General features: G+C 46.6%; 1 protein-coding gene across 7 annotated transcripts in view; it reads right to left on the bottom strand.

Moving 5' to 3' along the window:
* The window catches only part of LOC146863653 (putative E3 ubiquitin-protein ligase HERC1), a 1482062-nt gene that overhangs the window by 192096 nt on the left and 1264296 nt on the right, over window positions 1–25670 (bottom strand). For all 7 annotated transcript variants that reach the window (XM_085627737.1, XM_085627739.1, XM_085627735.1 and 4 more), the window contains 2 exons: window positions 17910–18012; window positions 588–757 (listed from right to left, as the gene is read on the bottom strand). In XM_085627737.1, the coding sequence (XP_085483863.1) occupies window positions 588–757; window positions 17910–18012 (273 nt within the window). The remainder of the gene's footprint in view (window positions 1–587; window positions 758–17909; window positions 18013–25670) is intronic.

Raw genomic sequence — 25670 nt, 5'->3', positions numbered from 1 at the left:
TGCCTATGTCCCAAGGTGCAGTGATACAGAGAAGGGATGGAGCAGTGGGCTTTCAAGGCTGGCACAGCTGTATCAGGACAGGATCCTGTCCTCACCTGCATCCCAAGAAGCTTCATACAATTCTCCGTAATGTCAAACACAACACAGTGTTGAGCTACTTGGGAGGGATACACAGCACCTTGGCAGGGAGGTCTGTGCATTCTCGTCTAGAGGGACACATGGTGGACAGTGCCTTGTTTGCGGATATAAAACATAGCAGGATAGACGGGGAAGCGAGGTGCTCTGGAGAAACCTGCTTTATGACATGAACAATTAGGTTCCTTAGAAAAACCAGATATATGCGTTTTAGAGTTTGATGCCTATTTGTACCAACGGGAGAGCCCAGCTTATCTTGACATCTATGCCTGGTGCTTATCACTGCCCCCATGACTTCTAACAGGCTGCATGGCAGCTCCTAACTCATGTCAAGTGACTTAGGAGCAGTTCCATCTATGTCACTCAATCTTACCTGGTGGGGGGTTACAGCATGATCACCAGGTGTGGGCCCCCAGAATCTCACTCTCCCCTTCAAATCCTGAGCTACTCACCTGCCCTTCTGTGTTGCAACCCCAAGCGTAGACATTCCCTCCTTTCGTCAAAGCCAGTGTGTGCTCGGTTCCCACCGCCACATCCTGGATGAACAAGGAGCTGAGGGCCGGGACCTGCTGAGGAATGCAGTGGAACTGGGCCATGGACTCCGGCACACCGATGAGCTGCTCTGAGAGGAGAAGTGCAGAAAATTAAAGTCTCAGAAAGAGACATAGACATTTTAAACCTTTAAGTACAGTAGCCAACAACACATCTAGAAGGCAAAAGATAGTGCTTAATTTGAGCCGGTGGTTTCCGGTGCTCAGCACAGGCTCATAATTATCAACACAGGGGGTTGTGACAGTCTGCCACATGGTGAGATTTATGTCTAATTTAAAGATGAGAACAACAATGTTATGACCCAAGTTGTAGGGCACAGAGAAGGGAAACACAAACAGAAATGCCGGACACAAACCGTGTATTTGCCAATATGAAACGGATGCGAGTGCGGCATGATTGAGTCTGTGTCAGTTAGCGGGACTACAAGTCCCAGAAAACCTCCAGGGCACGGTGCAGATTGCCATCCAAACTTCCGTAATGAGGCTTATATAAGCACCGCCCTCGGATTGGCAGGTGCTTGACAATCCGAGTCGGCGTTGGGTTCCAGAGGATCGGGACTTCATTCCGCTCAGGAGAGTGAGCTTTCACGGGGCTTCCTGTGCTTGCTATGGTGCAGCTTCCTTTTGGCCCTGCATTTACCTTTATTCTCAGGAGAGCGAGCAAGGCACACTTTCAGGTGTTTTCTGCTCGCATGGTACGAGTTTATCCATTGCTAATTTTTTAAGTTTCTCTTCAACACGCCTTTTTAGGTTGAGCCTAGCGTTGCAGTGCATGCGCTGCTCGCTTTGCGAGGCATGCAGTATTCAGTAGAGCGTGGAAGCTCCATGGAAGGTCCGCCCACTCTCTGCCCATCTTATTTATTGGTTTAGGTCCTAAATGCTGCCTTCCCATTGGTTTTAGTACTGTTAGTCCCTTCTCATGACCGCCATATCATCATTAGTATCCTTCCATGGCTACTGGCCCCTTAACTTCAAAAACAATTTTCTTCTTGTGATCTCCCCCCCTCCCGCAGTCCGTGACTTCTGGGCCTCCCTCCTGCCCCCCCACCGCACTCCTGTTCGTGCCTTCTCACATGCCCGTACTCTTCCAGTCTTGGCACATAATACATTTTGTTAAATCTGTAACCCTCTTCATGTCCTCAAAGGAACTGGTACAGGAAGTAGAGCTATGCTCCAAAACAAGACGGGACTCGTAGTCCATAAGGCTCCTATCTCCGGCCGAAGAGCTCAACTAGAGTACATTTCCCATGAGGCCACTCGCTGGCTGTGGGAGCGCATGCGCTCTACAGCCAACTGGTGACAAATACAGAGCGTAACAAAGCGTCCAAGCTGCAGCTAAGTACTATTGGCTCTTGTTTTTTCTTTGAGTGTGTCGTGTTGCTTCTTTCCTGCTTTGGAGCTTTGAATTTCCTGAAAGACCTCTCCACTACAGTGATGTCATCTTTATCGAGACTCTATCCTTTTGAAGGACAAGCATTGCTCTCTACTTCTTGGTTGATTGCGCTTTGTGAGGATTGTAAGTATGTCTCCACCTTCTGACAAGCTGAGGTCATACAACACACAGTACACATTTATGTGTTGTATCTTCTTTCTTACTACAGAAACACACTTGCCAGGCTATCCATTCTGTACAGCGGAAGACGCCGATGGAACACTCTACAGCAGTTTCTTTCTTTATCATTTTGTCCCTTAGTTGTCCCTTCCCCCTTCCCCTGAGTGATGTCTTTTGTATGAGCTGTGCCTAATCACTCACAGGAGACACCATCATGGGGAAAGGATTAAAAAGCCTTGTACTTTGCCCCTGCTGCTCGCAAGAATCAGATTAGTGGTATTTCGATCTGATTTCCTGACAAACAACAGTTGTTTATTAATTCAATATACATTAAAAATGACTATTGACTGTCGTGCAAGGCATTCTTATAACTTTGGGCCTTGAATAGCCTGAATTGTCACACTTGTAAGAGGGTGATGATTAGTAGTTGTGATGGTACCGTCATTGGCTGTGTGGCAACTATCTCTAGGCAGTTTCTCACTCAGTAGTGCAGGTTTCTCGTGATTGCAGGTTTGCTGTGTACATATTACCAATCTCTGATACATATTCAAACAAAATTGTGAATTTTAGAGCTGAGTGATTCAGCTCACAGAGGAAGAAGTCTTCTGCCTGGGTGTAGTATCTGATTCTAATGCTGTTCAAATGAACCCTCATCTAAGAGCTTTCCATTCATGCGGACTTGAGCTCTCACTCTCAAAGGCCTGACATGGAACAGGTTGAGGTGTGTGTTGGTTGCTACTGAGGACCATAATCAGCAGATGTTGAAGTTCTGCAGATGAACTGGCAGGGAAGGGTCCATTGCGTGGAACATGTAGAGAGTATCTGGGCACAGAATTAGGTCTGTGAAACTCTTTTCACTGTTCAGGAACCGCTGACACACCTTTTTAATTGCAGGATGACACGATGCAGTTGTACAAGTCTCCGCCAACCTGCCACCATTGTATGTTTAGTGTTGTTGGACTGGCATCATGCAGAGGAGGTGGTGTGCCAGAATCAAGATGCAGGAAGACTTGCTGCCAAAGAGAACCTTCAACCATCTGAAAGTTTGTTTTGAGATTGATAGTGAGATGTTAAACCTTTGAGTTAGTGACTTCTCAATAAGGAGGTGGTAGATTCTTCCCTCTTTGAGAGTGGCAACCCTGGTCCCTGGAGAGATGATGTCTGTTAAAGCAAGAGGGCTGAACCTCCTTATGTTGAAACCAAGGCCCAGTGTTGACAGCAACTGAATGGTGGGCTGAACTCATTACTGTTGTTGAATGAGTGAGGGTGCTCCTGAATGTCAGTCATCTAGATAAAGGTACCCAGCATGACGATATCCCTGCAGGTGAGCTGCTAGTGCTGCTATGATCCCGCACTGTGGCCAGAGCTGTCCTTAGATAAGTGCCTCAACAGTTACTTTCTTCATTAGAGATGTGTAGCCCATAAAAGAAAGCGAGGTGTCACTACTGTGTACATTGGCATGCACAAGCAGGTGAGGGAAGAGGCAGGTAATACTGGTCTGTCAATCTCAACAGCTGAGGGAAGGGTTGTGTTATATTTCATATCAGTACCCTAATATAGGTCCAGGGAACATCATACACTTTCCCTACAGCAGCCCCCGTTATTTCATATGAACGAGCCTTATAAGGACATAACTCCAAATAAGGACAGAATGCCTTGTAGGGACATCAGGCCTTATAAGGACTGTAGCCTTTTATGGACTAAACCTTTCACCTAGTTCCATGCCGAGGGTGGGTTTTTCCCAATCGATATTGCTAAGACGTCATCCTTAGCACATATGAATAATTGATGAGTGCACTCTCCAGGAGGTATACTTCACCTCTCCCATCGATGCACAAGGTTTAATCCCCAACATCATCCTCATACTGAACAATTGGTAAAACACGTACATAGACTGTATAAATACAGCACCTCTTGCTATCAGAAGGCAGGAGGGAACAGAGACTTCAAGACCGACACACTGACCGGAGACGCTGCAGCTCCGGCATGCCAGCGCTCCAGCTGACAGTGGTCTGTTGACCCCTCGCGGGGTGTCCAGCTCAAGTCCAGGGCGAAGTCCCACACTCTCACTATTCAGGTATGGGGGTTCAACTCAATCCTAGCGGGATTCTTGACTCATAAGGTCTTAGGCCTAGGCTCTGTTAACACCTGCTCATATGCTAGGTACACTTAGGAACATCTAGTCAGGCATCTTAGGAGTACGCCCTTTATTTTATAAATGCATTTCATATTCATGTATATGTTCATGACTATTGCAAAATGGTAGAACAATACTATTCATTTTTGTTCAATGTACTGCTGGTTCTATATTCTGCTATTGTGTTACAGTTGTAACAGCGCACTTATTCTACATGAGAAGACCTACTGTACAATAAATTCTTAGCAAAACAAGCAAGCACGAGTGACTGGGTGAAAAGTAGTATATTGTTTCCATGAGTCTGAGGGTATTGTGTTCTGACATTGCCAAAAACGAATCTCTCTGATAACAGGAGATTCTAGTGGCACTGCGAGCTAGCTAATGCAGACCATAGGCTAACATATGTGGCGGGGGTGCACGGAGTCAGTCTGCTACGAGACCCACAGTATATGTTATCCGTAAACAGCGTAGGTCCTGCATGACAGGGTACTATTAGAACTACACTACATGGCGCCCAATGTGGTATATTAATGGCGCACTTACTCAACAGTAGAATCTGAGTAGCTCAGTCGTGCTTATTCTCAGAGACCCTACTTACAAAACCCTTTGACGTCTGGAGAAAGTGGGCAAAAGACTCCGCCACAGCTGAGTAGGTGAGATATACTATATATTGGCTGTTGGTTAATCAAGCTTGAAAGGACAATATTCCCAAAATTGTGCATAAAACCTTTACATACAACCTTTTTATCCTTTCCTTGGACAATAATTCCGTGTTCTAAACACGATGGTGGACGAGAAAGGAGTTTTAAACCAAGGACCTAATCACACTGGTGAGATCGATGCAGCTGCAATAGAAATTGCACCCAAAGTAAGACAAACTTTAACAGTAAAACTACTCAAACATGGGTTGCAACCCAGAGGAGGTGTAGTAATATTCGTGACAGAGGCGCACAAAGATTTTAAAACAGAGGTATTCTACTCATGGGTTATATTCCCAGCAACCGATGCTGTAACAAAAACTTTTCATTATTACATACATGATGACATTCCAGCGGTCTACACTCCTTTTGAGGAGACTGAGATTCCACTTACTTTCCAGGAACATATGTTCTGGTTTAATGGCGCCCTACCCTACATAAAAACAAGAGCAAGGCTTAAGTCCTTTGGGATTCCAGGAGCAACATGGCCGATATTAGCGACCTATGCACCACATCCAGACATTGACACAATGCCACAGGATGAACTACTTGCTCAACACAAAGAGGTGATAAAACTCTACAGAAACATGACACACGTTGTCTTGAGAACTCTAGCGGTCCAACCTACAGTAATTACACCTACTACAGCTCCTACACAGAGCTCGGGTACTAAAATTACTCCACAAACATTACAAGCGGTAATGGGCAAAGTGCCCACAAAAGGTGAACAAATTCCTTTCTGTGTTTCTCAGAAAATAACCCAGTTAGAAGCAGTATTCCCAAATACCACACCATTTGAAAAACACAGAATGTTAACAATCTATTTGCCCATGGGGATTACACCACAGTTAGAGGAATGCACCTCTTGGGGTACAGTCTTTGCTGCCATATATACCAGAACTCATGTTATTCCTTCATTAGCAGTAGTACCAGATGTACTAAGACAAATACAATACGGCTATGGAGCGGAACCTGCCCTAAAATTAGGGATGAAGTTGTTAAACAACTATGACCAGGGTATCAGCCATAATACTCGCTAACATTAAAGGGGAAACTGCATCAGTGACAATCCGCCAACTTCTAAGGGAGTTCTCTCCATTAGAACAGGAGAATGAACCACCCGAAATAATTGACACTACATATGCAGGATAATTTGGGGGGAAAAGCTTTAAAACCTCAACTACAGGACACTTTTAAACAGGCACCAACTTCTTCTAAAAAGAAGTGGGATAGTAAAAAAGAAAACTCTAAAGATAAGAGATCTCAGTCCCGAGGTAGGTCTCCTCAACAGGAGCATTCTGAAAAGAGATACAACCTCAGGAATAGGGATAATATTAGGAAACCTGACAGATATCAGGATACTGATACATGGTCCTCTCGTTCCTTTCAGGGCTCGAAGAAAGGCTCCGAAAGAGAAGGACGGTTAGAACAGAGAGAGGAGCGCACACATTCCAGAGACAAGCAGTGTGTTCAAGACTTTACTTCTAAAAAAGAAGATAAGCAAAATCCAAAACCTCAATTTAAGAAAAAGAAAGTTGCTGGTGTGAAAATCAGACATGCCAAGAATTCTGAGGACACAACTCCTGAACAAGGAATGGGCTCTGACGATGCTAGACAGTGCGCCAGAAGTAATAATAGCTCGCCTGAACGAGAAGGAATTTCTGGTGACAGCGGAGTTGAATGATTACATCACAGTGGAAACACCAGACACCGGGGTGAGCATCCCACATAAGTTATTTGAAATAACACTCCGGATGGAGGGGGACAAGCCCAGGAAAGTAAAAGGTCTTTTTTGGAAGAACTTATCATCTGGTTATGACATCCTGTTAGCAGAACAAGATTGGCCGCCTGCATTCGTAATAGAGTGCCCTAGGGAAGAGAGTGTAATTTTTCCTGCATTTTCCAACCACGTTCCCGTTCACCTTAAACATTTATATGCACATGAGTGGGCAGCAGCCCAAGCCCCGGCATTGTACAAAAATCACGCAGGGTGGGATGAGAACACAACCTCCCACGTGATCCCGTTAAAAGTTTCACTTAATGCTCAGAGGCAATACCCAATAAAGCAAGAAGCTAAAAAACAGGTCATGGAGATCTTAGATCAACTTGAATACCAAGGGGTCATAGAAAAATGTACCTCTTCAATGAACAATCCTTTGTTTCCTGTAGCTAAACCTGACAATACATATCGTCTAGTTTTAGATTACAGACATTTAAACTCATGCACAAAGACATTTGCTGTGCAAAATGCACACAGTGCCGCATTAATGAATAACATTGTGCACAAGAAATACAAAACCACACTCGATATCTCAAATGGATTTTTCTGCCAAAATATAGCTCCTGAAAGCAGGTATCTAACAACCTTCAGTGTGTTAGGGTCCCAACGACAATTTTGTCAACCTGCCCAAGGGTACAAAAATAGCCCATGGGTATTTTCTGCAAGATTAACAGAGTTACTTCAAAGATTTGATGAAGAAGCGTTGTCCTATGTGGATGATATTTATCTGACAGACGATGACTTAGAGAGGCACATGACCAGGGTAAGCACCATTATTATGGGATTTGCCACAGAGGGCTACAAATTCAACTTTAAAAATGCAAAAATAGCCCACCTCAATGTCCTATTTTTGGGATATGAGCTGTCAAGTGAAGGCAAAAGTCTGGCAGCTAACTTTTTAGAAAAGTGTTACCGCTGCTCCAGCCTCCAAAATCATTGAAAAATTTACAATCAATACTAGGATTCCTACATTTCGGCAGAGCATACATTTTAGATTATGCACAAAGGGTAAAACCTTTCTATGAATTAACCAAACCTGACTTTTCAGCCAGAGATTGGACACAAGAACATACTAATATTCTTTGTTTACTCCAGGAAGACACGATTGCTTCCAAACACTTACAAACATGCGTAAATGTACGATACTTGGTGATCTGAATAATTGCGGGTCAAAGCGGGTACACTTATTTGACCGTCAATGAAGGAGAAACTGAACCAATCGCATACAAATCACACATGTACACAAATGCAGAAATGTGTTTCACTTCAACAGAAAAAATCCTGACAGCCGTTCAGACTGCTGTAGCAAAAGAAAGAGCACTGGTTCAGGGGAAACGCATTATTGTCGTAACTTCGGTACCGGCTTTGAAACTGTTACAAAAACCAGCATCCCGAATGTGAAAGCGTTATATCCAAGATGGATACAATGGGCTAATTCTCTGACTGCAATAGATGTTGAATACAGATTTGATCCAAGTTTAAAAACACAAGCATTCCTGCAATATCAACAAGAATATCCTCTACCAAATGAAATCTTGCCTCTTGACCAGTATGAATATATTATTTACACTGACGGATCTGCTCGAGCGGCGATAGGAAGTAAGCAGCAATATTTTGCGGCATGTGCTATTGTTAAAGGTCACATGCGTGATGGCAAGTTCCATCCTCGCTGCACAAAGATGCAATCTCTAGGAGACTGCACGGCTCAGTTGGCAGAATTAAAAGCACTGATACTGACACTTGTAAATACGGATCACAAATTCCCCACACTAATCATGTGTGATTCCTTTTACAATGAGTACATACAACATTAGGAACAAAACGGGTTTAAGGATGCAAAAGGTGGTACTATTACACACAAAATGCTATGGAAACAGGTAGCAGAGTTGAAAACCGAGCTACCGAAGAATCACGTGTTCCAGTCATCAACGTGATGGCGTCAGCGGCAACAAGCTAGCTCCTAAAAACCTCCTCTGCCCCAACAGGGCACGACCCTCTTTGCCTTGGTATACCCAAGAGCTCAGAGGAAAAAAACTGGCGTGCAAGCACATTGAAAGAGCATGGAGTACAATGAGACAGATAAAACTAAATACAAGCTAAGCTTAGCTCAGTATAAACAGTTGCTTTTAAAAACAAAGCAAGAGTTTTTTGCAAATAAAATTAACTCTGCAAACAATTCTACTAAGGAACTGTTTCAAACAGTCACAGCCTTAGTATACCCCGCCCCCTCCTTTTATGGCTAGCCAAGAACTGTGAGACAATATAGCAACATTTTTCTTCGATAAAGTGGAGGCCATTTTTTCTACTCTCACAGGCTCTACTACGAAGACTCGCTTGACTGACGAAGCATATCCTAAGCCATTACAAACCTCCTTGCCACAGCTTGATAAATTTGCCCCAGTTAATGTCACAGATACTTTTAAGATTCTTATGATGGCAAAATCGGGCTCACCATTTGATCCATGCCCACTCTCAATACTTAAACTAGCACCGAGCCAATCGCAGTTACTTTGACTTCCAGCATCAATGCTATGTTTGAGGAAGGGTATTTCCATAAAGCATGGAAAAGTGCATCTTTACTACCCCTTCTGAAAAAACCAAGTCGGGATCCCAAAGACGCCAATAATTTTAGACCCATTTCCAGACTTCCACTCCCCACAAAAATCACAGAAAGAATTATGAATGCACAACTCAGTCTATTCCTGGAAGAAATCCAGGTACTAGACCCCACCCAATACGAGTTTCGGGGGGGGGGATACAGCACAGAGTCTGCACTCCTTAAATCCACTGAAGAAATTAGGACTATACTGGATCAGGGAGGAAAAGCAGCTATGATTATGTTGGACCTCTTGGCGTCCTTTGATACGGTCCATCCGTCTTTTTGATGGATCAGCTGCAGGAGATTGGAGTCAAGGACACCGTCTGGAAGCTGCTCAAATCCTTCCTATCCAATAAAGTACAGACGGTGTCTGTCGGTGAGTTCACGGCGAAACCTTTCATGTTTCCCTGCGGAGTCCTGCAGGGGTAGTCCTTGAGTCCCACACTTTTTAACGTTTATGTATCTCAGTAGGCGCCCCTGATTGAATCTTTTGGTTTTCATTTAACCTCATATGCGGATGACACCCAAATTGTAGTGTCACTGCTACCTGATGGGAGACAGGGAACGGCATCCCGTTTCCATGATTGCATGACAGCCGTGGGTAACTGAATGGCCCAAAACTGCCTTAAGCTTACCTCCAGTAAGACGGAGGTGGTTCTGTTCGGCAATGATCCAGCTTTCTGGTCCCCGGCATGGTGGCCGGATACACTGGGTCCTCTTCCGACTCCTATTTAGGAAGGTAAAGAACCTAAGAGTCTATATAGACAATAAACTCAGTTTTAAGGATCAAGTGAACGCGGTGGTCTCTGCTACATCTTACACTTTGAGATCTTGCAAGAAAATTACGACGTTCCTACCTAAAGACCGCCAACAAACAGCCATTACTGCCTTAGCGATGTCCAAACTGGATTATTGTAACAGTCTTTATCTCAGTATCCAAGAAGGGCTCATGAAAAAACTTCAACTTCTGCAGAATGCAGCGGCCAGACTACCCGCTGGCATCTCAAAAAATGCTTCAATCTCAGCTGTTCGTTTTAAAGCTCTGTGTGTGGTCCACAAATCCCTTCAAGGAAATGGACCCCTTCACCTAAAATTGCTGTTCCAGTGGTATGTTTCTAGAAGATCTTTGCACTCTTCAGAAGCAAAACTGGTATCAGTGCCCAACTGGGGAGGCAGAAGTGATGTAGTTGGTGCTGCCAAGGCATGGAATGACCTTCCGCTGCATATCAGGTGCACAACAAATCATCTGGACTTTAGGAGGGTCCTGAAGACTTGGCTTTTCTCTGTCTAACTACTTACCATCCCTTTCCCCGTGTTTTAGGCCTTCGTAGGACATCTTGTTTTAACGCCAGGACACCCTTGGGTAACAGTTTGCGCTTTAGAAATATCAATAACATTAACATTAACACGTTGAAGGGAATTCATTGGCTGATGAAGCCGCAAAGAGGGCTGTTCGCACGGCTTCCGTAGCTGCGCTGACTTGTTCTAAATCGAGAATAGACTGAGATATAATGGTAGCTGTCATCGCTTCACGCAAAGGCAGCACAGCAGTACCTAAAAAATGTCCACTCAAAAACTCCTACAAGTTAGATGCACAATATATTCCATATGCTCAGATTCCTGGAGTGGGGGATAGAGTAATACCAAATATGGATCATAGGCAAGGTTCAATATTAGCTGCACACGAGGGTGTGGGCGTTACCGCGACTATTTCTTTACTGAAACAGCGCTATTGGTGGCCAGGGTTATGTAAGCAAACTAAAGACTAAGTCTTGAAATGCGACATCTGGCAGCAGATGAAAGGCTTCACAGTTGCATGCCCGGCACTGACACCATTACTAAAATCTGAGAAACTTCTTGCATGTGTTTACTTCGACCACTGCGGCCCCTTACAAACGGGCGGGGCTTACAGGTATATCATGGTGGCAGTGGATTCATGCTCGAGATTCCTATGGGTTTGGCCTCAGCGTTCTGCTGACGCTCGAACTGTTATAAAAGATTTGCGAGTCTTTATTGATACATACGCAGTTAGCACATTACACTCGGACTGCGGCCCTGCGTTTAGCTCTTGGGCTTACAAAGAGGCCATGGAAGGACTGGACGTAGCATTGCGGTTCTCATCTCCATATCACCCTGAGGGAAATTATGTTGTGGAGAGAAAAAAACAAGACTTAAAGCAATCTTTAACAGCTAGGGTATTAGGCAAGGGCGGTAGTTGGGTCACACACCTTTATGGGGTACAGAGGGCATTAAATAACCAGCCAAGAAGCTCTCTAGGTGGTGTCACTCCATATGAGGTCCTCTTTGACACACAAATGTGGGTACCTGATCTTGATTGTGAAGGCGCAGTGGCGGATGAAAAACCATTTGACATCCATGATCGTTTGGCTGTTTTACAGGATCTAAAAGAATCCAGGACAAAACAAAGCAATGTCCATCTAAAGCAGACTGCCACTGAGGAAGTCAAGGTAGTCACGGCAAGACCTGTCTGGATCCCAAAAGTCAGGGATCTGATCGGAGAGAAAATTGCAGACAAAAAGGAATTTGGATCCTCTTACAGAAAACCTGTACCAATCCTTGCAGTACACGGAACAAGAACTGTGCTGCTCCCGCCTCTTGCCGGAAAAAAGGAGAAAAGATTTGTCTCAATTGACTTAATCAAACCACACTATGTGGCCGATACTAAACAGAAGGCCTAGTGGGCTCTGATGTAGCAGACATCCTCCTCTAGCTACAATCCAAGAAGTTCAAACAGAAGGACTCATCACGTTTGAAGAGACATCTGTAAGGAATGAAGAACTAAGCAACAATGCTATGGAACTTTTTCCACTTGAACCAGACGTTCAAATTCTAAATGAAAATCAGAATAATTCACAAGTTGCAATTGGACCTAATACAGACGTCTACATCAACATGCCTCGTCAAGAGGAAATTAAAATTTCAACTAATCCCGATGCAATTCCAACATTTGATCGAACTGCTTCTGGCGATTTCATTAACTTTGATACGTTTTCTCTGGATCAATGCGAGCCGTAAATGACACCATCCAAAACACCATTCAAGCAAGAATTAAAGAACTTTCTTCTCTTTCTTTCAAAGACATACCTGGTTATCACCTTGGAGTGAACTCTGGGTAATTTCTGGGATAATGTTTTTTCTTTTATGGCTAGGTTTAGTAATGACTTTTAATATGCTTATTAATGGACATTATCTTCAACAAGATTGCACAGCCTGAAAGGTCAACGCCCTCCTGAAGCCACACACATCATCACATCGTGAACGAAGAGACTTGTCATCAGTGAACATTACAGCAGGTCCTATACCCGATGGTATAGTATGGGACAAGGTTGATTTCAACATTTTCGGCCCGACTGAACTTTTAAAAATTAATCATGTATTTAAAATATCTTTGAGTGATATCATTACCTCCACTACATTTTCTGATGATTGGGACATGGAAACAGTTAATAACATGTTGTCTGATTTAGAGAAAACTGCTGCATTTTCTAATAATGAAATGTTAGAGGGTTCTTCAGACTATGAAAATTGTACTGTTATCAACATTTTGGTCATCATTTCCTGCACAAATCCATTTCACCCAGGAATGTATTTGAGTACCATCAGTGAGAACATTGCCCAACACCACCGAAAACTAGTTCACAAGTGTTTGCACAGAAATTTACATACTTTTCAGGATGTAATACAACAGATCCAGCCTCATTGTATTATAAGGTTGCACCAACATCAGCACAGAAAATTATGTTGACAAACACCAAACAGATTTACTCTGCTTTCTTTTTGGCCCAATTGTCTGAACAGGGTTTCCACCTATGGAAAGACGGAATTGACTTAAAATCAATTTGGGGTTTGAGGATCTGGCAAGCCCAGGGTACGGAGGAACTATTTAGAGCATGCCTCATTCCACAGCAGATGATCTTTTTAAATAATACTGTGCAACAGACATCCTGTCTTGGAATAGCCAAGATAAAGGACCTGAACACTCCAAGGTTACCTACACCAACACAGGGGTGGCAGAATTCTTCTACAGAGGAAGGGGCTACAGTTGATGATATACTACAGTACAATAAATCAGACCCAAATTGGAAGTGGGTGGTTTGGCCCTTAGACACAAACATATGTCATAAAAGGTTCCTGAACCTCACCAAGGGACTCAGTATGCATAGGCCAGATCCACGAGTACAGAGAGAACGCCCGGGGGTAGTGACATCTAGAAACCTCAACACTTGCAGAAGTGAAACAACATTTATTTTTACTCTCACAAGACATGGATCTTAGGGACTTTTTACTAGGACCTTCGATACAACGTCAAAAACGTTTCATATATGCAGGCATTTATGCTGCCTATAATGAAATCTGCAAGATTTCCCAACAAGAAGCCGCAGAGAGAATACGGGAAATAGACCGTATAAACTTGGAAAAAGCTTTTGCTGTGGTGGATAATGGGTTAACTACTTTGACCTCCAGAGTATATTCATTGGGCAACATTGTATCTTCTGCTATTGACATACTAGAACAGGATTTAGCCATATTACAACACGGCCAATCACAGTTACGTTCTATTATGTTATTGAGCTGGACGCTACAAACTTTGCGTGCAAGCCTTGTACCTTGGTGTTTTATAAACAGTACGTCCCTGTTTTCAGAATACAATCTAACTGATACACAGATTGAAATGGCACAAAAGGGAGCTATATATACACTGCTGTAAATTGAAAAACTGGACAGACTACCATTTACAGTAGCTGAATTACCATCAACTGAGTGGCTAATCCATGGCCTAATCACTCTCCCGGTCACTACATTTCAGTTTTACTATTGCCTTGAGCAAAGGCAGGCAGGTAGATATGAAATATTCGGTAAAGAATACATTAAGAAATTCTTGGATTTACCATAGATTTCGATGCCAGAGTGGGGATCGAGAAGTGTTTCTTAGTGGTACCAACTGTGAGAACGCTTTCAGCGGTTCTCTCATGTGCCAAGATATCGTTTTGTACGGAGCCTGTAATGGTTCAGTTTCAAATCTGTCTTGCCAGATGAAAGGAACACCAGCTGCCGTAATATCGCCAGTGTTCGAGTTACTTTTGAATGGGAGATACTTGATGCTGAACAATCAAGATTGTTGTGGCATGCTTCCAGGCGTTGCATATCTGGTCACCGTGAACACCAGGGTTACTTGCTGTATGCAAGTATTGATTCCTCCAACAAATACAGTCAGGCAGGCGCTAGTATGGCCTTCACTGAATGTTTTGTTGATACAGTTTGATGCTCTGAGCAGAATGAAAGCCATGCTTTTACAGAAAACCATGCCACTTACCTCCGCTCGAGAAACCTTTGAACTTCAAGTTGCAAGGACCTCAACCGAGATACAGGCGCTAATTCGAACAAACTGCCCCCAACATTTCGTAGAAATGGTCGGACGTATCTTTAATATGTTAGATACGAGTGGCATTGTGCACTTATTTAAGACCATAGGGTCAGGATTCCTTAACACCTTCCAGACAACCCTCGGAGTTATTCCTAACTTTATTCACTCTGTATTTGGAAGCATTTTCGGGGGTGTACCTCTGATCCTGCTCGCTGTAGCTGGAATCCTGATTATCGTCTACCTTCTGCGCAATGGACGGACCATCCGCCAGTGAGATTGCGAAGGCTCTCCTGGAAAGCCATTACCGTGAGCGCATGGTACAGCATCTCAGTGCACCTCGCCTACGAGAACTAATTGCTTCTTCGTTCTTTTCCTTCAGACCAGTCTTTGAGGACTGTATCGTACCTGTCTTCTGATGCCTGTTCTGCGAATGCGAGTTGGACATCTGTCTGACACCTCTGACAGAGACGCCAGCGGACTTAGACTCCAGGCTGAACTCTTAGTGGTCCCATGCACGACTCTGTCCCCAGCGTATTTCCATCTTGACGCATGCCTTCCTTGAGGAACCGCAGGAGCCTTTCACGACTGAATTCAATTTCAGCTCCAGCATTGACACAGAGGTTTCGAATCCGGTACCGGAAACCTACACACCAGCTATTGGCTAAGAGGAGTTTCATCTATGCACACTTGACGTGCTATGCGAGGTATTGCACTGTTTGCCCCCTGCTGTAGCAGGCAGTGATAATGTTATGTCTCCCAGCCAGGACATTTAATCTCAATCTGGCTCACCATGTGCTGGGAACGAATATGGAACTTTTTCCTTCCCTTTATATTTCCAAAATAACTTTTACAAATTGACACTTTCTATCACGAAACATGGCCTTCTAAGTATGCTTGCAGTAATTCAACTTGTGGCATCGAACTCGTTTAGAACTGTGATTTGCGGAATTTTACGACAATGTCAAACCTTACCAAAGAAACATTTTCCTCGTTTTTTAAACTGTTTTTAAAAGATTTTTTAAACATTTTTAGAAACATTTTAAATGACTGCTTGATAATTTTATACACTGACACTGTTATGAAAATGTGCATCTCAGAATGTGTAATATTATTGTTAAGTATAAGGTGGAGTGAGTGTTATATTTCATATCGGTACCCTTGTATAGGTCCAGGGAACATCGTACACTTTCCCTACACCAGCTCCCGTTATTTCCTATGAATGAGCCTTATAAGGACATAACTCCAAATAAGGACAGAATGCCTTATAGGGACATCACGCCTTATAAGGACAGTAGCCTTTTATGGACTAAACCTTTCACCTAGTTCCATGCCGAGGGTGGGTTTTTCCCAATCGATATTGCTAAGACGTCATCCTTAGCACATATGAATAATTGATGAGTACACTCACCAGGAGGCATACTTCACCTCTCCCATTGACGCACAAGGTTTAATACCCAACGTCATCCTCATACTGAACAATTGGTAACACACGTACATAGACTATATAAATACAGCACCTCTTGCTATCAGAAGGCAGGAGGGAACAGAGACTTCAAGACCGACACACTGACCGGAGACGACACAGCTCCGGCATGCCATCGCTCCAGCTGACAGTGGTCTGACGATCCCTCGCGGGGTGTCCAGCTCAAGTCCAGGACAAAGTCCCACACTCTCACTATTCAGGTATGGGGGTTCGACTCAATCCTAGCGGGATTCTTGCCTCATAGGCTCTTAGGCTTAGGCTCTGTTAGCACCTGCTCACATGCTAGGTACACTTAGGAACATCTAGTCAGGCATCTTAGGAGTACGCCCTTTATTTTATAAATGCATTTCATATTCATGTATATATTCGTGACTATTGCAAAATGATAGAACAATACTATTTATTTTTATTCACTGTACTGCTGGTTCTATATCTCTGCTACTGTGTTACAGTCATAACGGCACACTTATTCAACATGAGAAGAACTACGGTACAATAAATTCTTATTGTAAAAACGCTCAACAGATTCTTCTTTGTATCTCTCTGAGAGCAAAACAAGCAAGCACATGTGACTGGGTGAAAAGTAGTATATTGTTTCCACGAGTCTGAGGTTATTGTGTTCTGAGGTTGTCAAAAACGAATCTCTCTGATAACAGGAGATTCTAGCGGCACTACGAGCTAGCTAATGCAAACCATAGGCTAACATATGCTGCGGGGTGCACGGAGCAAGTCTGCCGCCAGACCCACAGTATATGTTATCCGTAAACAACGTAGGTCCTGCATGACAGGGTACTAATAGGACTACACTACAGTTGGGTGTTGGCGGTGTGGAAATAGGTAGCTAACAAATGCAAAAAGCGAGAGATCTCAGATATCCCGTGTGAGATGTCATTCATGACCTTGTTACTTTGCTGACTCATAAAGATGTTTTTCACCTGTTGAGATGGTTTCACTATTTTCTTAAGTATTGGGCACATGTCATTATGCTGCCCAATTTACATCCTCAGAGTGTGGGTTGTGTGTGGAGTTCTGCAAAGATCGCCGCTATTACTCAGTGTGTACATCAAGCTAGTGTTTAGCATCATCAGGGCCAGAGGATTGAATAACTGCTCCTACACAGAGGAGACTCGAGTGTGTGTCTGTGTTTTAAGTGCATCAAAGACAAGACACCATTCTGTGTGGCACAAAATAGGTTGTTGTCCACCTATTTGTTCTGTTTGGTCAAGCAGTCTAGGCTAAGTGCTCCTAAAAAGACTCTGATGGAAGAGAAACCAAGGATTTGCTGTCATGGGCCAGAGGATTTAGAACTCTTGGCCTTCACAAAAGAGCTCAAAGGACTCTTGTTCGAAACATAACCAGGTTCCCCATTCTCCAGGGCATGCTGCTTCAGACTTTCCTTAGTATTTATTGTTTCATTGATCGTAGCGCCCAAACAAAACTGAGCTTGGAGTGGGTGCTCTGCAAACAAATAATATAATAAAATGCAAAAATAATAAAAATGGAACTCTCTCGAAGCAGCCTGTCAGCTCTAGAGAATGTGACACTCGGATCTAGTCATGTAGACCCTTACCTTCCCAAAAGTACTTACCTTGTCCAAAAGTGAAGACCTGTCCGCCCTTCATAAGCGCCACAGAAAACTGAGCTGCACAGATGACCTTCTTGACCCCAACATCACACAGCAGGTCCACCCTCTGCAACAACCAGAACATGGAGAGTGGTCATGAGGCCGAAGAGGGAAAGGAAAACAGCAAGGAAGACACATTAATATCAGAAGGCGAAAAAGGACAGTTTGGCATCATGGTGCCCTACTCTGATCAAAGTATTTACTGCCTTTACTGAGGTTGCCGCTACAAAGATCACTCAATTGCTATTATTGTCCATGCACCAGTCCTACTGATATGGAGCACTGGTGCATGGTTACATTGGGGTTCTGGACTGTTGTCGGACAGGTGATAAATAACTTAGCCTGGTTTTGGCAGACTGAGGGGCATATGTACCAAAACTTCTGCTAACTAGCGTTAGCAGCAGTTAGCATCAGTTTTCTTAACGTGGCCTATCACTGAAAACTATTGCCTTGTTAGCGATGTATGTACAATATGTCGCTACATGGCTATAGTTTTAGGTGGCTGCGGTGAAAACTACCGCTAACACTAGCGTGAAGGCAATACAAATTCTGATGTTAGCAGCCGGGAACTGATGAGAGGCCCATTAGCGGCAATAAATCACACGTTAGTCAGCTCAATGTGACTTTTTTTGCCTCTAGAGGCAAAAATAGCTGATAAGTTCACCTCCAATGACAAATAGGAAACAAAACTAATGGAATGCAAAATGGAGCAGCCAGGGCCAAGTGCAGCACAGATCAACATCCCTCCCAAACCCCCCAACATCCAGGATGACCAGCCAGAGTCTCAGGGGAAGAGGAAATTCAGGGATACAATCATGAAAAGGGGCACATTGCTGGGCAAAACCAGTGATGCATCACTTATCATTGCGCATTCCTTGCAACAACTTGAAAGCGTGGACAGTCACCAGGGCCCTGAGGCCTCACTGGGCCTGTGTCTGGGACCCGGAGTGGGATGTGGAAGTGCTGTGGAGTTGCTGGGCAGTGGCGGTAGACATTGAGGCATCAGTGATCGCTCTTACCTGGTGGTGAAGTCGCATGAGGACACATTGCTGACCCTCGGAATTGTGAACGGTAGAGGTGCTCCTGTGCACCACTGTTGAGAGGTCTGCATCGCATACCACGCGCCACCACTACACCGGGGTGCACTGAGGGGATTACCAATGGTGGGCTGCACCTCTCTGCATCACAGTCCGGAGGATGTTGCGCTGGCCGGATGCTGTGGAGGGTGCGGCCCTTGAGCTGCGCCTAACTTGTGTGGCGGGAGCGCTGCAACTTCACGCCTAAGGTGGCCCTGTTGCATCACCTGCATCGGGAGGTTGTCCAGCGGACTTGGCGGCGACTGCTGTACATAGGCTTATGAAATTCTGCCTGGCTGAGGCTCCTGCCGGCTGAATCACAGATTTGTAGAGAGTGTAGCGGATTGCGCCACGGTGTCAAAGTCCAGGTGAGGAGAAGGTGGGACACACAGCGGAGGAGGCCCGTGGGTTGAGTTGGGCCCAGGCCTAGCACCTGTGACGCACCCCCAGTGGCGGCTCATCCGCTTTGGCGGAAGAGCATCGCCCCACTGCTTTCAAGCAGTGCAAGAAGAGGAAACATAACATGATGATAACTTTCTGATGTACTCATGCTATGGTGGTAGGGTGGGTGGGGCTGCCCTACTCACGGAGCAGGGCAGGGACGGAGTGTAATGCCCTCAGGCCTCGCCTCAGGACCTCGCTCATCCTCCCCAGCAGCTCCACAGTGCTCTGCGCCGCCTGGCATCCAGCAAGCTCCCTGTTGCAGGGTTCGAGTCCCCCTGACCCCGTTCTTGCCATATTTCGGTAAATGGTCAAATGTGCCTGGTAGGGTTTTTGTGACTTAGATCATTGCATAGGACTGCTTCTGTTATTTTATTTTCCCTCTGTTACTGTGATTTTATTTTTCTCTTGTGCCCCCTCGTTGCTTCCTGTTCACCTCCGTTTCTCCTCCGTCGCTGACCCCTCCCCTTCTGCTCCCACCTCCCAGCTCCTCGTCCCTCCCCCCTCCCCCCTCCCCTACAAATACCGACCGCTACGCGGTCGCGCCGCTGGCGCGCCGAAGGTTGCGCCTAAGGCAAGCCCGTCTGCACCCGTCCTCGACTGGACCGCGTCCTGCGCCAGACACCCTGGCCCCCGTGACCTCCACAGGACCTGACGCCGCAACGACGCCAACACCGGCTGAAATCCCACCTGCTTCCAGGCCACCCCAAAGCTCACCAATGGACCTTTCACCTGCCGAAACTGCAGCTACACCAGCCGGCGCACACCAGCGCGGAAGGCAACAACCACCTCAGCTGCATACTACTCAACACCCGATCAGTCCACAAGCACGCCGTCGAACTCTGGGACCTGCTCGACTCCTCCGACCCAAACGTAGCCTTCTTGACGGAGACCTGGATGAACACCTCCTCGGCGCTGGACATAGCCATAGCCATCCCGGATGGCTACAAGGTCACACGCAGGTACCGGAACAACAACAAACGAGGAGGAGGCATCGCCATCATCCACAGGAACACCATCACAATCTCAACCAACACTAAAGACACCCTCAGCGTGGCCGAACACCTACACTTCCAGATCCACGTCGATCACAACACCACCCTCAGAGGAACCCTCATCTACAGACTCCCGGGACCCTGACCACAGTTCAGCGAATCCATCGCCGACCTCATTGGCACGCACACCCTCGCCTCCACCTACTACATCCTCCTCGGAGACCTGAATTTCCACCTCGAGAACGCCAACGACAACAACTACACAACACTGATCGCCAACCTCGCCAACCTCGGACTCAAACAACTCGTCACGACACCCACCCACTCCGCCGGACAAACACTCGACCCCATCTTCTCTGCCAGCGACCACATGACATTCAGCCACTCCACGAACTCCACTGGGCCGACCACCACTGCATCCACTTCTCCTTCAAGAAACACACCGCACACAACCAACAACAACGGACCCCATACTGCAAATGGAAAAAAAGTAACTGAAGACCAAGCCATCACCACACTCGCTCGAGACCCTCCACCCGAGTCCACCGAGACCGACACAGCAGCCCACAACCTCAGACAATGGATCGATGACTGCGCCAACACCCTCGCCCCGATCAGGAAACCCTCCAACAGGCACACTGACACAAGAGCCATCTGGTTCAACGCCGACCTTCAGAACTCCAAGCGCACCTGCAGAAGATTCGAGAGGCAATGGTGCAATGAACAGACACGCAGCTCTCATGAACGCCAGACGCAAACACCCCCAACTCATCCGATCCGCCAAAAGATCCTCCTTCAGGGAACGCATCGACAACAACGCACACAACAGCAAAGAGCTCTTCAACATCGTGAAAGAACTCGCCACCCCCAGCTCCAGCTCCAGCTCCAATGGCGTACCGCAGTCACAAGAACTCTGCGACTAACTTCTTCCACCGCAAGATAACAGACATCTACAACAGCTTCGACACCCAGACAGCGATGATAGATGCCGACCCCCACGACCCAACACCCACCAAACACACTGACCTTCTGCTCTCCTGGAACAACATCACCGATGAAGACCCCATCAAAATCATGAACACCATCCACTCCGGCGCACCATCCGACCCCTGCCCCACCACATCTTAGGCAAGCTTCATCATCGCACCCAACTCCGAAAGATAATCAACAGCTCCTTCGAGATCTGGAAACACGCCGAGATCAACGCCCTCCTAAAGAAGCCCAAGGCGAACCCAAAGAACCTCAAGAACTTCCGACCAATCTCCCTGCTCCTGTTTCCGGCGAAAGTCATTGAGAAGACCGCCAACAGACAACTGACCCACTTCCTGGAGGAGAACAACGTCCTGGACCCCTCCCAATCCGGCTTCCGCAGGAACCACAGCACCGAAACCGCTCTCATCGCCGCCACGGACGGCATCAGGTCCATACTGGACAAGGGGGAAACCGTGGCCCTCATCCTCCTGGACCTCTCAGCCGTCTTCGACACTGCCTGCCACCACACCCTGCGCACACGCCTCCACGACGCAAGGATCTGAGGCAAAACCCTGGATTGGATCACCTCCTTCCTCACCGGCAGAACCCAGAGAGTCCGCCTCACCCAGTACCAATCCAAAGCCACCAAGATCACCTGCGGTGTACCCCAAGGACCATCCCTCAGCCCGACACTCTTCAACATCTACATGACACTGCTCACCAACATCGTCAGAGCACACCACCTCAACATCATCTTGTACGCCGACAACACCCAGCTGATCCTCTCCCTCACCAAGGACCCTAACACTGCCAAGTCCAACCTCCACGAGGGAATGAAGGCCGTCGCAGATTGGATGAAGACCAGCCGCCTTAAACTGAACTCTGACAAGACGGAGTTCCTCATCCTTGGCTCCACCCCCTCCGTATGTGACGACTCCTGGTGGCCGACCACGCTGGGAGCTGCCCCGGCACCCACTAACCACGCACGCAATCTGGGGTTCATCCTGGACTCAACGCTCTCTATGACCCAGCAAGTCAACCCTGTCTCCTCCTCCTGCTTCAATACCCTCCGCATGCTCCGCAAGATCTACAGATGGATCCCCACCGAAACAAGGAGAAAGGTCACCCAAGCACTCATCAGCAGCAGGCTGGACTACGGCAAGGCCCTCTATGCAGGAACCACGGCTACACTCCAGAAGAGACTCGAACGCATACAAAACACCTCCGCATGCCTCATCCTTGATCTCCATTGCCACAGCCACATCACCGCCCACCTTAGAGATCTCCACTGGCTCCCGGTCCACAAGGGGATCACCTTCAAACTCCTCACCCACGCTCACAAAGCACTCCACAACGTCGGACCAGGATACCTCAACGAACGACTGTCCTTTTACAACCCGAACCGCCAGCTTTGTTCTGCCAACCACGCCCTCGCCACCATCCCACGCATCTGCCGAACGACCGCAGGCAGAAGATCCTTCTCCCACCTCGACGCAAAGACCTGGAACACCCTCCCCACCCACCTGCGGCAGACCCAGGACCTGCTGACCTTCAGGAGACTCCTCAAGACCTGGCTGTTCGACCAGTAGCTGCCTCCCCTCAGCGCCTTGAGACCCTCACGGGTGAGTAGTGCGCTCTACAGATGCTTGATTGATTGACTCAAGTGTACAATGACTGTTTGGTTGGCCCTCTCAGGCCGCCCAAAGCAGTCATGCGCACATCCCTATTCTCAATTCAGGCTGTATTACAGCCTGCCTGGAGAACATTCCCACCCCTCCAGCCCCTAGCTGAAAGCCTTCTCAGGGTGCTCAAGAACAATCACGACTCAGCAATACAGCATTGTGATTGGCTTAGGGGAGGCAGCCTGGCAGCCTGCTTCCTGTTCCTGGAAGCAGACTCAGGAGAGCAAGAGCACAGAAGAAGCGGGACCCGGCCTCAAGGTAAGAATTAAAAAAAATTATATTTACAACACCCACTCCATCTTCACGTCCCTACCCCCTCCTGTGTCCTTTCCTGCGTTTCCCGCCTCTCAGCTGTCCAGTCCCCCACACAGCAGTACATAACGGTGGCTGCTGTGCGTACCACGGGTACGCCAAAGAGGCAAGCCCGTCTGCGTTAGTACGCCCCTGGACTGCACCCAGCACCAAGAAACTTCCTCTCGCGCATTCCACCACAACGACACCAGCCCCCTCCTCGCCTTCAACCCTGGACGCCACACCGCTGGCCATCTACCAACGCTGTAGAATTCTCTTGCACACTGCACCTGTCGAAATTGCAAATGCACCTTCTGCAACATCAGCACACCAGGGCCTCCTGCCGCCCAACAGCGCAGCCGACTGTCTCAACTGCATCCTCCTCAACGTGCGGTCCCTCCACAAACACGCAACAGAAATCCGGGACCACCTCGATGCCACCTCTTCAGACATTGTCTTCTTTACGAAAACCTGGACCAACCTCTGCTCTGGACCGGACATCGCCATTACCATCCACGACGGCTACAAATTCACCCGCACGCACCACCACGAGCGGGCAGGAGGATGCATTGCCACTGTCTAAAAAAGGCCCCACCTGCAGACGTCTCCAGAAGAGATGGAGCCACAACATCAATGAACTCCGCAATACAGTCACTCTTGCACGATGGCGCAAGTGTGCCTGCATTGGCGCATGGCAGCCATTGTGCGCCAACATAGGGGAAAAGGACAGGGGGCTTATTCATGAGCCCCTTATGAGAGTTTCCCCCGCTGGTGCATAATTTTCTTGACATACTTGCAGCATGATTCTTGCATCACATTGTGCGGTAGTTGCAAAGTGATGCACCTAGGCATATGCGTGACCTTGTGAAGCCCTGTACCACATTATACCTGCAGCAGGTATGATGTATGTAGGGTGGGTGTTCCAACGCAACAAAGCCTCATAGGAGTGGTGCAGTGAAATCCGTCAGATTTCACTGCAACAATTGTAGGACACCACTGCGTCAGTAGCTTACGCCTGCCTCATCGCCTCATCCCCAGGCTCCCTCCCCAATAACTAACAGCAGGACATTGAAAATAGTTTCGTGGAATGGGGTGGGCATAAGGGGGAAAACTGATTGCCCCCACTGGCTGGTAAGGGCAAGTCCATTGATATTTACAATGTGTACATCAGAAGTACTAGAGGAGGTAGCTCCCCAACCCTCCATGCTCTGGACAACTTATTGGAACCTATGCATGACGGCCACCCCGTAATAGTTGGTGGTGACTTTAATGTTACATACGAGCCACTCGACTGGGTTGAGTCCTACGATGTGAGTGAGGAGGATAAAGTGTGGATGGTACCGAGTCTGGAGCTCACCCCTAGTAAAAAATGGTCGCAAGCAGCATTGCAGCTGAATGCTATAGCCTTGGAACATAGGCTAAGGGCCACCAATGGGAGAACCGGCTCCAATAAAGGAGGGGGGGGTGACTTTTAGTGGACCGAATGGGTCGAGTAGGATAGACTACCTACTTGTGGATCTCACCCTATGGCCTGTTGTACGGGACATGTTAATTATCCCGTCTTGTGATAGCAACCATAATCCCCTTAGCCTGACTGTAGAACATCCATGGGGCGAAAAGGGGAGGGTCTTTCCTAGCTCATTGAGCACTAAGGAGGTAATCCCTACTTATGACAAACGCCGGCTCAAATGGCCCGCTCTTATGGCAGATGAACCTAAGATTAAATTAATCAAAAATTATCTAGAAAAGCATTTGGAGATACTGTCAATAGTGTCCGATTATCCAACCACACAGTTTAGCTGCAGCATCCTTCAAAGGGACTTCTTTGATAATCTGGCCAGATATTTTTATGTTCACGTTCATAAGACTAGGCCAAAGCAGGGGAGATCATTAGGAACAAATTTGTGGTTGAACAAGGAGTGTAGAGTGTTGAGAGGGAGACTGTCTGTAGCCATCAGGAACAGGGATGTACCCAGGACACGTGAAGTCAGGAAGGAATACAAACAGGCACAGAATGGGACGAAAAGAGATGGGAAGATCTTGAAGAAGCCATCCTGCATCCAGATAGCAGAATGTTTTGGTTCATTTTGTCCAAGGGCAATTTCGAAAGATCGCCCCCTTTATCCAACAAAATCTCAGCTGCAGAATGGTATAAGCATTTTAGTGATCTGTATTCCATTATCAACACTAATGACAGACCCCAGATGTTTTACGACATAGGTCCACCAGTATGTAACCTCTCATTTACCAGAGAGGAAATCCTGTCTT

This window comes from Triturus cristatus, chromosome 2_1 (genome assembly GCF_964204655.1).
Source record: "Triturus cristatus chromosome 2_1, aTriCri1.1, whole genome shotgun sequence".
Classification (NCBI taxonomy): domain Eukaryota; kingdom Metazoa; phylum Chordata; class Amphibia; order Caudata; family Salamandridae; genus Triturus; species Triturus cristatus.
This window is presented reverse-complemented; position numbering and strand designations above follow the sequence as displayed.